The sequence below is a fragment of the Alexandromys fortis genome, unplaced genomic scaffold (assembly GCF_014885135.2).
Source record: "Alexandromys fortis isolate MF-2015 unplaced genomic scaffold, M_Fortis_MF-2015_v1.1 scaffold_173, whole genome shotgun sequence".
NCBI lineage: Eukaryota > Metazoa > Chordata > Mammalia > Rodentia > Cricetidae > Alexandromys > Alexandromys fortis.
The window spans coordinates 758119-771308 of NW_026068051.1; the positions used below are offsets into that span (position 1 = coordinate 758119).

The following is a 13190-nucleotide window of genomic DNA, read 5'->3' on the forward strand; positions in this document are numbered from 1 at the left end:
TTGTTTGTTTTTTGTGTTCAAGACAGGGTTTTCAAAAACAGCTTTGGAGCCTGTCCTGGAACTAGCTCTTGTAGACCAGGCTGGCCTTAAACTCACAGAGATCTGTCCGTTTCTGCCTCCGAATGCTGGGATTAAAGGTGTGTGCCACCACCACCCCATTGGGGCTGGAGGTTTTTGTATAAGCAGAAACTGTGATAGGTTCTATGAAGAATTTTATGGTGTAGTAGTGGAATCTGCACTCATCTGAGTTCACTTGAGATCTGTGGATAATGCAATGAGAGGAGGTGGGAGTGAGGTTGCTGTTACCAGAGCAGCGGTAACATGCATACCGTCTCTTAAAAAGGTTCACATTTTAGGATATATACATGACAAAGTTTCCTATTTTAACCATATAATTCAGTGGCATAAAAGCAGATTTACAAATTTTAATCTAACCACCTCCAATATTCATTTCTAAAACATTTTCTGTCTCCTGAAAGAAATTCTGAACCAATTAAAATAATTTCTTTGTTTTGTTTTTATTGAGCTATGTATTTTTCTCTGTTCCCCTCCCTTTTTCCCCTCCCCTTAAAATAATTTCTTATTCCTTCTTCTTTCCTGACCTTGGGAACCTCTGCTCTATTTTGTGTTTCTGTGGATTTGCCTGCTATGCATATCTTAAATGGGGAATCATAGGTTTGTGCCTCCTTTGTCCTTAGTTTGTAATATTTTCAAGTTTAGCCCATTCTATAGAATTGTCAGAACTTCATTCTTAAGGCTGTTTCAAACTAATATCCATCATTGTATATATATTAATTTTTAAAAATTAGTTTTAAAAAACTGGGCATGGTGGGGCATGCCCTAAACCCTAGCACTGAAGAGGCCAGTGATTGTATGTGAGTTCCAGGTCAGCCAGAGCTACACAATTTAAAAATAAATAAATCTTTCAAAAAGGAATTAGAAAACTATCATCATCACTACCATCATAATTGTTATTAGTGAAACAAGGTCTCCTGTGTGCCACACTAGCCTTGGACCCATGATATAGCCCAGGATGACTTTGATGTCCGTTCCTCCTGTGTCTGTCTTTCAAGTGGTTATACACATTTCCAGTTTATCCTATGTTGGGGGTCAAACCGGGGCTTTACAAAGTAAGCTACAGCCTCAACCTTATACAATTACTTTTAAGAAGCCTGAGTCCTCGGTGCCTAGTTTGAGGTAACTAATTTTGTGTCTAACGTAATATGTTTTGAGAACCTGCCTGGGTGAGTATATTCTTTCTGTTTATTTGTACAGCAGTTGACTAGTGACATGATTACCATTCTTTTTCTATTATGAAAATATGAAGAATATTCTATTCTTCATATTCTATTCTATATGAAAATAGAATATAGAATCGGTGTGATCAACTAAGAGCAGACACAGCTCCTGATTTAACTCTATATGCTACTTCCTCACAGCTTTCAGGAAATTGGTCACATGTTTGAATCAGAAGATTGCTTCAGAATGGTTGACATTTGACTCCACATTAGAACTTAGAGAAGTTCGCATCTGAGCTAAAATGTTGTAATGAACTTTTCTTCTACTTTCTATTATGGGAAAGTTCAGCTTTGTATATTGGCAGTTGTATAGCCAATGAGGTTTATCTGAGGTGTCAGTTTTGCTAATTTAAGTTTCCAAAAAGTACAGAAAGTACAGAAATGAACTTAATGTACTTTTATCAAACTTCAACTAATATTTTATGTCCACCAAGCTTGGCCCACTGTTAGCTAATCCCATACATTTTATGTGTGGATATATTACCCTTAGGGCTTAAAGGAATAGATCACAGGAATTTAATATACCTATTGAAAGGGATTAGTAGTAGTTTTTTGGTTTGGTTTGATTTTTGAGACGGGGTTTTCTCTGTGTAGCCCTGGCTATCCAGGAACTAGCTCTATAAACCATCACAGAGATCAGCCTGCCTCCCAAGTGCTGGGGTTAAAGGCATATGCCACCATGCCTGGCTGGCTAAATTTTCTTAACTGCTATTTTTATTTTCAAACTTGTTCATTGAATAAAAGTGTTTGTCAAATGGTTTCCCAAGTGGCAATTTTACTGGCTGTTCCTCTGTTCCCTGTGTTTCCTGTGAGTTGAGACATTCAGATCCTTCAAGTTTATGAGAGTGTTTGTTTGTTTGTTTGTTTGTTTGTTTTGGCTTTTCAAGACAAAATCTTTTTTGCCCTGGCTGACCTGGGATTTGCTCTGTAGCCCAAACTGATCTAGAACTCCAGAGAGCTACTTGCCTCTTGCCTCCCAAACAGTGGGATTTAAAAAAAAAAAAAACAAAAACAAAAACCTCCTGGCTGAGTTGGATTTTTTGTTGTTGTTTTGAAACAGGATCTCACTATGTAGTTCCGGCTGTCTGGAACTCACTATGTAGATCAGGCTAACCAGGAACTCAGACCAGCCTGTGCCTGGTGTGCTCCACAATGGCCAGGCATACTTTGTTTTTAACGGGAACTAGTTTTGGTATTTCTGTCACAACGTGCGATAGTAACTCCTTTGTGTCATTAGCACTGGCTTATTAGCCGATTATTTATGTCTGTTGTTTAATATGGTTAATAAAAAATAGTATTTTTCCAAGTATATGATTTTTCTTTTGTTATTGGCTAAAATACCTTTTTCTCCTCTGATCATGTGTCTTACTCTGCTGCCCAGGTTGTGTTCAAATTCCTGTACCCTTCCTTCTCCAGCCTCTTTCTAGACAGGCCTACAGGCAGGTGCCACCATTCCGGGGTGGAGACTTTCATAGAAAAGATTTCTCTTAACCAGTTTTGTTATCCTGAGATTAGTTCATATATGAAAATAAGGATAAATATTTAATCCTTTGCACTTTAAAAATTAATGGCTTATCTATTGTCCTACAGAGTTGATCAACATTAACTTCTTGTTTTATTCCCTCCATACTCTTGACCTTCTTTCTCCTTCCCCTTTCTCTTCCTCTCTTCTTCAACTCAGATTTACTTTGAGGCACTTAAGCATGTTCTTTTTCAAAGTTCTTTTTTTCCCTTTTTTTTAATTGATTTTTTTATTGAGCTCTACATTTTTCTCTGCTCCCCTCCCTGCCTCACCCCTTCACCCTTCAATCCTCCCCCAAGGTCCCCATGCTCCCAATTTACTCAGGAGATCTTGTCTTTTTATGCTTCCCATGTAGATTAAATCTATGTAAGTCTCTCACTGTCCTCATTGTTGTCTAGGTTCTCTAGGATTATGGTTTGTAGGCTGGTTTTCTTTGCTTTATGTTTAAAAACTACCTATGAGTGAGTACATGTGATAATTGTCTTTCTGTGTCTGGGTTACCTCACTCAAAATAGTGTTTTCTAGCTCCATTTTCCTGCAAAATTCAAGCTGTCATTTTTTTCTGCTGTGTAGTACTCCATTGTGTAAATGTACCACATTTTCCTTATTCATTCTTCAGTCGAGGGGCATTTAGGTTGTTTCCAGGTTCTGGCTATGACAAAAAAGCTGCTACGAACATAGTTGAGCACATGTCCTTGTGGCACAATTGAGCATCCTTTGGATATATACCCAGAAGTGGTATTGCTGGGTCTTGAGGAAGGTTGTTTCCTAATTTTCTGAGGAATCGCCGCACTGACGTCCAAAGGGGTTGTACCAGATTGCATTCCCACCAGCAATGCAGAAGTGTTCTCTTTTCCCCACAACCTCTCCAGCATAAGTTGTCATCAGTGTTTTTGATCTTGGCCATTCTTACAGGTGTAAGAAGGAATCTCAGAGTTGTTTTGATTTGCATTTCTCTGATGACTAAGGATGTTGAACATTTCCTTAAGTGTCAGCCATTTTAGATTCCTCTGTTGAGAGTTCTCTGTTTAGGTCTGTACTCCATTTTTTTATTGGATTATGTGATCTTTTGGTGTCCAATTTCTTGAGTTCTTTGTATATTTTGGAGACCAGACCTCTGTCTGGCGTCTTTTCCCATTCTGTAGGCTGTCATTTTGTCTTGTTGACCATATCCTTTGCTTTACAGAAGCTTTTCATTTTCAGGAGGTCCCATTTATTAATTTTTTCTCTCAAATTAATATGCTGGGGTTATATTTAGGAAGTTGTTCCCTGTGTTAATGTGTTCAAGTGTCCTTCCCACTTTCTCTTCTGTAAGGCTCAGTGTGGCTGGCTTTATGTTGAGGTCTTTGATCCATTTGGACTTGAGTTTTGTGCATGGTGATAGATATGGGTCTATTTTCATTTGTCTACATGTTGAAATCCAGTTATGCCAGCACCACTTATTAAATATGCTTTCTTTTTTCCATCTGATATTTTTTTTTCTTTTTTGTCAAAAATCAGGTGTTCGAAGATGTGTAGATTGATATCTGGGTCTTCTATTCGGTGCCATTGGTCCTCCTGTCTGTTCTTATGCCAATACCAGGCTGTTTTTAGTACTGTAGCTCTGTAGGAGAGTTTGAAGTCAGGGATTGTGATGCCTCCAGAAGTTCTTTTATTGTACAGGATTGTTTTGGCTATCCTGGGTTTTTTGCTTTACCGAATGAAGTTGAGTACCATTCTTTCAAGGTCTGTGAAGAATCTTGCTGGGATTTTGATGGGCATTGCATTGAATCTGTAGATTGCTTTTGGTAAAACTTTTCCAAAGTTCTTATTTCACGTGTAGATAATGGATTTATACTTGGAGACTGCTGTTTTTACACACTAATGACACAAAATGTTTAAATTTGATAATTTCCTTCAATGATTCTTTTTAGACAAGACCTTAAACTCACAGACATCTGCCTGCCTCTGCCTGATGAGTTACTGGGATTAAAGGGGTACATTACCACACCTGACTTTAAATTTATTTTTAATCATAGTTTAATCATATGTACATATGTGGACGTGTGCACATGTGAGTGCAGTTGCGTGCAGAAGCCAAAGGAAGGTGTTGGGTCCCAGGGAGGTGGAGATTCAGGCAGTTTTGAAGTCCCTGATGCGGGTGCTGGGTACCAAATTTGGGACCTCTACAAGAGCTGTATGCACATTTAACTACAGAACCATCTCTCCATCCTTTCAAGATCCTTCCAGTGCATTTAAAGCAGAGCAAGCTAAAAGAGTTAAGTTTGTTTTGTGAGCTAGCAAGCCCTTTTATTCACTGTGACTCAGAGCAGAGGACCAGGTCTGTCTGGCTCAGGGTGAAGGTTTCTCCAGAGACTGTCTATGTCCTATTATGGCCTGTCTGGTATTTAAGCCACTTAAATCTAAACTTTGTTTTCATCTTTATGTCCTGAACCGATTAAGGAAAAACAACAGTGAAAACCTAGTCAAAAACATCAGTCTACAAAGTGACTGAAATGTGAATCACAGTGAGGAAGTGAAACATTTTAAAATCCTGTTGTAACAATGACCCATCCTGATGCTGAGTTTTCAGGGACTTCTTGGCTGCAGTTTCTTTCAAGGTTTTATTTTATTTTTTTTTTTTTTAAAAAAAAAAAGGAAAGAAAGAAAAGATCACCTGAAACATGCTAGAGAATTTTGATCTAACAGCTCTACTGGTGATTTTTGTTTCATGTTTGGAGGGTTTGGTTTTGTTTTTGAGATAGATTTGACTTTGTAGCCCAAACTAGCTTCAACTTCTGATCTTCTTGCCTGTGCCTTCCAAGTGATAGCAACTTTCTTCTTATCACATCATTTGGATTAAAAAGTGAAGGAAGTCTAAGAAAAACACCAGAACCTAAGGAGAGATGCTATTTTGAGTCTGTCATGTGCCTAGGAGTGTCTCTGAATCTATTTATTTATTGTCTTACCTTGCTTACAAGTCAGAATTATGGCTATGACTCAGACTCTCAAACTATGACTTATGTATCAGATGTACACATCCTATCTCAAAATGCTTTTGGAAATATAGAAACAATAATTTGTTTTATTGCGTCACTGTGCTAAAACCAAACCTCACAGAGAATGTTTTTGTTTTTGTCTTTCCACGCAGGGTATTGGTACAGCCATTGGAGAGCTGCCTCCATATTTCATGGCCAGGGCAGCTCGTCTTTCAGGAACTGAACCAGACGATGAAGAGTACCAGGAATTTGAAGAGATGCTGGAACATGCAGAGGGTGCACAGGTAAGAACAACTGGAGGGTGGAATTCTAGTCCCCAACTCAGCTATTACTGCTAAGGGTGTGCAAGTAAGAACAATAGGAGAACAGACTGCAGTCCCTGACTCAGCTGTTACTAAGGTCTAATGGTTAGTAGTTGCTGTAAGAAAGAAAACTGCCAAAGTGAAAACAAAGCAAAATGTGACCTGGGACAGAATATGCAGAAATATCGAAAGTACAAATGATGACCAGAGACTGGGAGTATGGGTTCCTGATACAGTCTTTGCACAGCATGCAAGGGACCCTAGGTCATGTCCCTACTTCTTGGAGGAGAGAAGCCTAAACACTGCCTTTGTTGGTTGTTTTTTTCCTAAGAGACTGGTAGTTAGAAAATCAAAAGCCACTTTTCTCCCTCTGGGAACAGATAAATGTCACTTATTTGCTTCAAAAGTGTGTGTGTGTGTGTGTTACATGTGCACGCCACACCCGGGTTCTTTTTGTAAGTTCCTATTGGGTTTTGTTTGTTTCTTGAGATAAAGATAGTTTGCAGCCTGAGATGCCTTGCACTCGTAAGGATTACAGTGTACAGTAAATACTGCAGCTCTGGCTCGCTCTGCCGTGGCCATTTCCTCCTTGAAAACAGTCTTAGGGTTTCATCCTGACGTGAAAACACACAGTGCTTACAGCTCTGAAGGTATTTGCTGAGGGAATGTAAACATTATGTAATGTTTAAACAATTAGAAAGCATCAGGTGAGTAAGCGGCTTGTGTCATTGGACTTTAGCAGTTCAGATCAGTCCTACTTTACCTTTGACTGTTCTAGAGTGTATATTAGCTCATACATGATAACTGTGCTTTTACTATTTTCTAGGATCAATAAAAACCAGTGTATTAAACAGTTGAATAAATTGCCTTGCCATACTATGGAGTAAAAGGCATTATCCCTGGTTTTTCATTGTTTTATTGTTGTGAGCAGTTCTGCAGCTTTGTGATTCAGAAGGTTAGTTCTCATCCACATTGACTGTAGATTTTTGTGCATGGTAACAGACATGTAAGTTACCAATCTATAGGGCTTGCTTGATGAGCCCTTATCCTCATTATGATTTCTGGACAAATGTACATGGATGCGATATGTAACATTCCTTACTCCTTTGCCCAGATGACTTTAGTGAGCCTGGTATCGGTCTGCACATCTGCGGTTCCCATCTCCTTCATGGCAGATTTCCAGATTTTTTTTGAATGAACAAGGGGCACGCTTCAGGAAGCCCACTCCATATTTTGTGAACTTGATTGTGTGTTTTTGAGTGACCACCTCCTTGATGGCAGAATGGCCCTTCGTCTTCTTGCTGCTACCCTTCTTTGTGGGGGCCGTTCTGCCAGGCCCAAGTTAGAAGTTTGTTTCATTTCTGCAGTAGACACAAAATCTGACTGTACTTTCTAGTTGCTGGGATCATTCCACTGCACTTGGCCTATCCCTGATTTGAGCAAAGAAACACACTCAAGATCACAGGGCCAGCTGGGCGGTGGTGGTGCACGCCTTTAATCCCAGCACTTGGGAGGCAGAGGCAGGTGGATCTCTGTGAGTTCGAGACCAGCCTGGTCTACAGGAGCTAGTTCCAGGACAGGCTCCAAAACCACAGAGAAACCCTGTCTCGAAAAAAACAAAAAAAAAAACAAAAAAAAAAGATCCCAGGACCAGTGGCTCACCTAGCCAAAGTCCAAGCCCATTTTCTGGCTCTAGGGATTAGCATTGTGTTTACTGTACCACAATTTAGCAATAATTTTACTAGCTGTAATGAAAGGTGAAGAGCTAGGGGCTAGAGAGGCAGCTCGGTAGTTAACAACACTTCCTATTCCTCCAGAGGACCCAGACCGGTTCCTCACCTGTGTTGACCATTTCACAGCCACCTGTAACTCCAGCTCCAGCGGAGCCCAACAGGACCAACCTGAGCTAAATAACAAGACTGTCTCAGAAAACACCATGTAAAAAAATAATTCTGCATATGCTGCAATGTAGGAACCTAATTTCTCTCCAATGAATTTGTTATTTTCATCTTACTTTTCTATAGTACAGTCAATCCTAGGGCCTTGCACGTGCCGGGTGAGTACTCTGTCACTGAGCTGTATTTTCGGCTCTCTTCTTTGCTTTTTATTTTGAGGTAATGTCAAACTAAGTTGCCCATAGTGGCCTTCAACATTCTGGGTAGCCCTAGTAGTCCTTGAACTTGCTACAGTCCTGCCTCAAACGCTGGGATTACAACCTTGTGCCACCAGCCTTGCTTCCCGGTGGCACATTTTACCTCACGTTTGATTCGGCAGCTATTAATGACATATTCAAGACATGCTAGCCGGATATACCTTCCATGGTGCCTTCTTGATGGTGGTTTAAAACTTCTTTGGTAATCACACCAGAATGGTTACACAACCTCTCTAACATTGGCCTGCTCATATAGACAGATGTAGATGTAGAACATCTCTTTTGATAGGAGCAGTAAACAGCAGAACATGGATCAACCATAATTAAAACAATAAAGTAAAATGAATAGCTGTAAAACATGACTTAAAGATTGTTTGAAATAGTTTTTAAATTTTATTTTTAGTTCTTGAAGGTAAAGTACTTTAGTGGAATAAATTTATCAGCAGGAAGTCTAAATAAATCAAACACACACACACACACACACATAACCTTGGCACTGGTTGCTTTGTCATGTTCTCTCCAAGTGGGTTAAAGGGAACATGTAGATTTTACTCAAATTGTTGCTCAGTAATAATGTTCAAGCTACATATTTACTTAAATTCTACTTCTGACTAATGTTTGGATATTCATGTAATAGCTGTTTTGAGAGAAAGAACAATGATGTGTTGATTTATATTTTGATTCCTTATAATTATCTCAGTTACTTTGTGAGTGCCACATTGAAAGTAGACAGTATTTTTCCACTAAATTCCTTTTGCTCTTGGCTTTCTGTGCTGTTCTTACTCTGTATCTGGGGGAGATAGGCATGAATGAGGGCAGCTTCCAATGGCCTTGAGCATCCAGTGTTTCCAAAAGTTGAGTTCTAACCTAGGCTGGTAATGTAGGTCTGTAGCTCTGTTAGTACTGGGGAGGCTGAAGCTAAAGGCTCATAAGTTTAAGACCAACCTGGGCTTCTTAGTGAGACCCCATCTCAAAATAAAAAGTCCGAGAAGGAATGCTACTTGCCACACAAGCACACAGATCTTTGTTCAGTGCCTCCCTCCAGTTATGTTCTAGATGGCTTTCATGCAAGATTTTATCTTTCTCTTCATGACCAGCTTTTTAAGCCTTTGTTCCTGTTGTCTGTAACTTGTTTGTAATTATTTATTTTTATTACATAAGTGTTTTTGCCTCCATGTATGTCTGTGTGCTGAATGATGTGGATGACAGGTACTCAGAGAGGCCAGAAAAGGGATAAGATCTCCAGAAATAAAGTTACAGAACATGTTGAGTTGCCATGTGAGAGCTAGGAATTGAACACAGGTCCTACAGAAGAGTAACTTGTGCTTTTAACCACCTAGCCATCTCTCCAGCCCCCATCTGTAACCTCATTGTCATCTCCATAGTTTCCTCAAGTTAAAACCTAATTTATCTTTGGGTCCATTTCTCAATACTGAGAAAATAAAAATATAACTAGTGAACCTGGAGAGATAGCTCAGCATTGAAAGTACTGGCCTTTCCGGGCAGTGGTGGCACATAACTTCAATTCCAGAGAGGCAGAGGCAGGCGGATCTCTGAGTTTGAGGCCAGCATACAGAGTGAGTTCCAGGACAGGCTCTAAAGCTACAGAGAAACCCTGTCTCAGCCGGGCGGTGGTGAGGCATGCCTTTAATCCCAGCACCCAGGAGGCAGAGGCAGGAGGATCTCTGTGAGTTCTAGCCTCTTCTAGAGGATTTGAGCTCAATTCCCATTACTCAGGTGATGGCTTAAAACCATCTGTAACTCCAGTTCCTGAGGATCCAACACCCTCTTCTGGCCTCCCCACTTACCAGACACACAGATATTGATTGTGCATACATACATGTAGGCAAAACGCTCATACACGTGACATAGATAGATTTTTAAAAAGAAAAATACATGCATGCAAAACTCATACAATTAAAAAAATAAAATTTGAAAGCTGCTAACAGATTAATATCTCAACCACATGACTTTTTCCCTTGCCTCCGTCTCCGGTCATCCTATAAGACAGATTTACCTCCACAGTGTCCTCACCATTTCTGTGCTCCTTTGCTTCTGAATGACTCTTTCAAATACATCTCGATATCTACTTTACATTTCTAGTGGTTTCTTTTTTGTTTGTTTCGTTGGTTAGTTGGTTTTTCAAGATAGGTTTCTCTGTAGCTTTGGAGCCTGTCCTGGTACTAGTTCTGTAGACTAGATAGGCCTCGAACTCAGAGAGATCCCCCTGGCACCAGAGCTCATTACAAATGGGTATGAGCCATCACGTGGTTGCTGGAATTGAACTCGACCTCCGGAACAGCAGTCAGTTCTCTTAACCTCTGAGCTATCTCTCCAGCCTGACTGTTTTTTTAAGTCAGTGTTTCTCCATATAGTCCTGGCTGTCCTGGAACTCACTCTTTACTAATTTTCACCCTAACTTTTTTCAGCACCATCCAGAGAAAAATAGTTTTCTGAACAATAAATAACCTGCTCTTGAAATTTTGCTGCTCAGGCATAGAAGTGGAGCTCAGTTGGTAGAGTGCTTGTCTAAGGCGTTCACAGGATGCTGTCCTTGATCCCTTAGCAGCATCTACCTGCTGGTGCAGGTAGGAGGAAACAGGAAATTCAAGGTCATCCTCCAATACTGAAAGCTTGGGGCAGCCTGGGCAATGTAAGTCCCTTTTACAAAAGAAAAAAGAACTTGACTATTCAGAAATATTTGGGTTTTGCTCAAATTGTATGCAGTGTAAAATCCAGACAATATAACACTTTTCTTGGACCAAACCTACAAAAGCAATCTAATGTTTCTTCAATGGTTTTTGTTTTTTTTTTTAGATGCTACATTGATTTTGGTTTTGTCGCAGTTTTGTTTGTTTGATGCTTACATGGAATCCAGGTCCTCACACATGCTAGGAAACCCATTTCCCATTGAGCTACACTTCCCACCCAACAGCAGTGGCTATCAGTTTTGCTTGAATACCTGTTTAACATGTGTTAAATTCCTTTGAAAACAGTGAGCTCTGGAGTTGCTGAGGTCAGAGCTTGGTGCTCTTAGTAAATACACACTGTAATGATTTATTAAACTTGTAAAGACATTACCCTGCTCTGAGGAATTAGAATCCTTCACCTCCCTTCCCTGCTATGTGATGTAGCACTTTTCCATACCTGCTTGCAAGGTTGTCATGTCCGTTCAGCTGCATGTGTCTCTGCTCGTTCTTAACAATCAAATTCCTATACTGGGGCTTCTTTGTGCTTCATGTGTGATTGGTAGGTCAGCTGATTGGAGTTTTTGGTAATGATGGTAGTTTTTGTTGAGACAAGGTCTCACTGTGTAGGTCTAGAACTCACTAAGTAGACTGAGCTAGCTATTCTTGAACCACATCTATCCACCTCTGCCCCTACCCTACGAATGCTGGGATTAAAGGTATAGACTACCATGCCAGGCAATTGATTGTTGTTACTGTTGTTTTTTGTTTGTTTTTTAAGGTCTGTAATAGCCCAGGGTAGCCTTGAACTCAGGGTCTTTCTGCATCAACCTCCCAAGCCTCGACATTATAGTCATTTGCCAACATGCCTGACTAGGGCTGGGGCCTTTCTTCCTAAACTACCTGGTAATTTTGTTTTTAGGGGTTTTTGGTGTTGTTGTTTTCTTCTGTTTTAGATGTAGTTATGTTTTGTCTGCATGTATGTATGTGTACTGTTTCCATGCCTAGTGTCTTCAGAAGGTAGAAGAGGGCTTTGAATCCCCTGGAAGCAGACTTACTGCTGGTTGTGAGCCACCATGAGGGTGCTGGGAGTCAAACCCAGGTCCTCTGCAATAACAGCAAGTGCTCTTTGCCATTGAGCCATCTCTCCAGCCCCCTGAAATATCTTTTTTGATTCCTTCCCATTCTTTCTTTATCCCTTCCATTCCTCCAAATGTATCTCTGAATTCCACTGGAGTCCCAGGTACATCTTTCTTGGGTAACTTATCCCTTTCTTTTAAAATTGTTTATGACTTCTATCTCTACAGGAGTTTGTAAACAGGAGTCTTCAAATATATGCCATTTTAACAGAGCCTGCCTAATTCTGTGTATGTATTTATTTATTCAGTAGAGTCCTTGAAGAAATGGTGGGCTATCAATTAAGACAAACTAGCATTGCATGAAACATGTTCACATAATTCAGTTTTAGTTTACAACACATACTGTAAAACTAGGTGAGAGCACTAAAGTCATTTTCTCTTGAAGATTTAACTGTTAGATAGAGACTCAACATATAATGTTGGCTAACCTTAAATTCAGAAATGTATCTTCCACTGCCTCTGGACTGCTGGGTGAGGGGTGTGCACCACTATGCCTAGCTTTGCAACTTTGAGGTTGTTTTTTGGTTTGGTGTTGTGTGTGTGTGTGTGTGTGTGTGTGTGTGTGTGTGTGTGTTGGTTTTTGGGGAGATTTTGTTGTTGTTGTTTTTGTTTCTTTGTTTTTTCATGACAGGGTCTCCCAGTAGCTATGGTAATCCTGAAACTCACTTTGTAGATCAGGCTGGCCTCAAACTCACAGAGATCCACTTGCCAAGTACTGGAATTAAAGGCATGCACCACCACCACCTGGCAGCATCTTTGAGTTTTATGGTGCAAGGGTTGAGGGATAAAAATTACATATACAGGAACAAGGTTAATTGTAAGGCTTTAGTTTTTTGATACAAGGTCTTACTATGATTTCTTGTGAGCTCTGCCTACCTCAACCTCTGCCAGAATTAAAGAAAAGCGACACCATACCCAGGCTGTGAGGGCTTTTTTTTTTTAAGTGTGTGTATAAGTATTTTCCTGCATGAATATCTGCATCATATGTATGCCTGGTGCTCAAAGAGGTGGTTAGCCTGTTATGACCTACTACTCACTTGTCCTGTCCCTTGAAGAGACTAGCCCCACCTACTCCCCCTTCTGCCAGGGCAAGTGGATCTTCCTTCCACTTC

At 40.2% G+C, this 13190-nt stretch overlaps 1 protein-coding gene across 1 annotated transcript in view; it reads left to right on the plus strand.

Moving 5' to 3' along the window:
• Nucleotides 1-13190, plus strand: part of Vmp1 (vacuole membrane protein 1) — a 93162-nt gene that overhangs the window by 33174 nt on the left and 46798 nt on the right. Inside the window, exon 7 of the mRNA XM_050119558.1 lies at nucleotides 5951-6082. Coding sequence (XP_049975515.1) covers nucleotides 5951-6082 — 132 coding nt within the window. The remainder of the gene's footprint in view (nucleotides 1-5950; nucleotides 6083-13190) is intronic.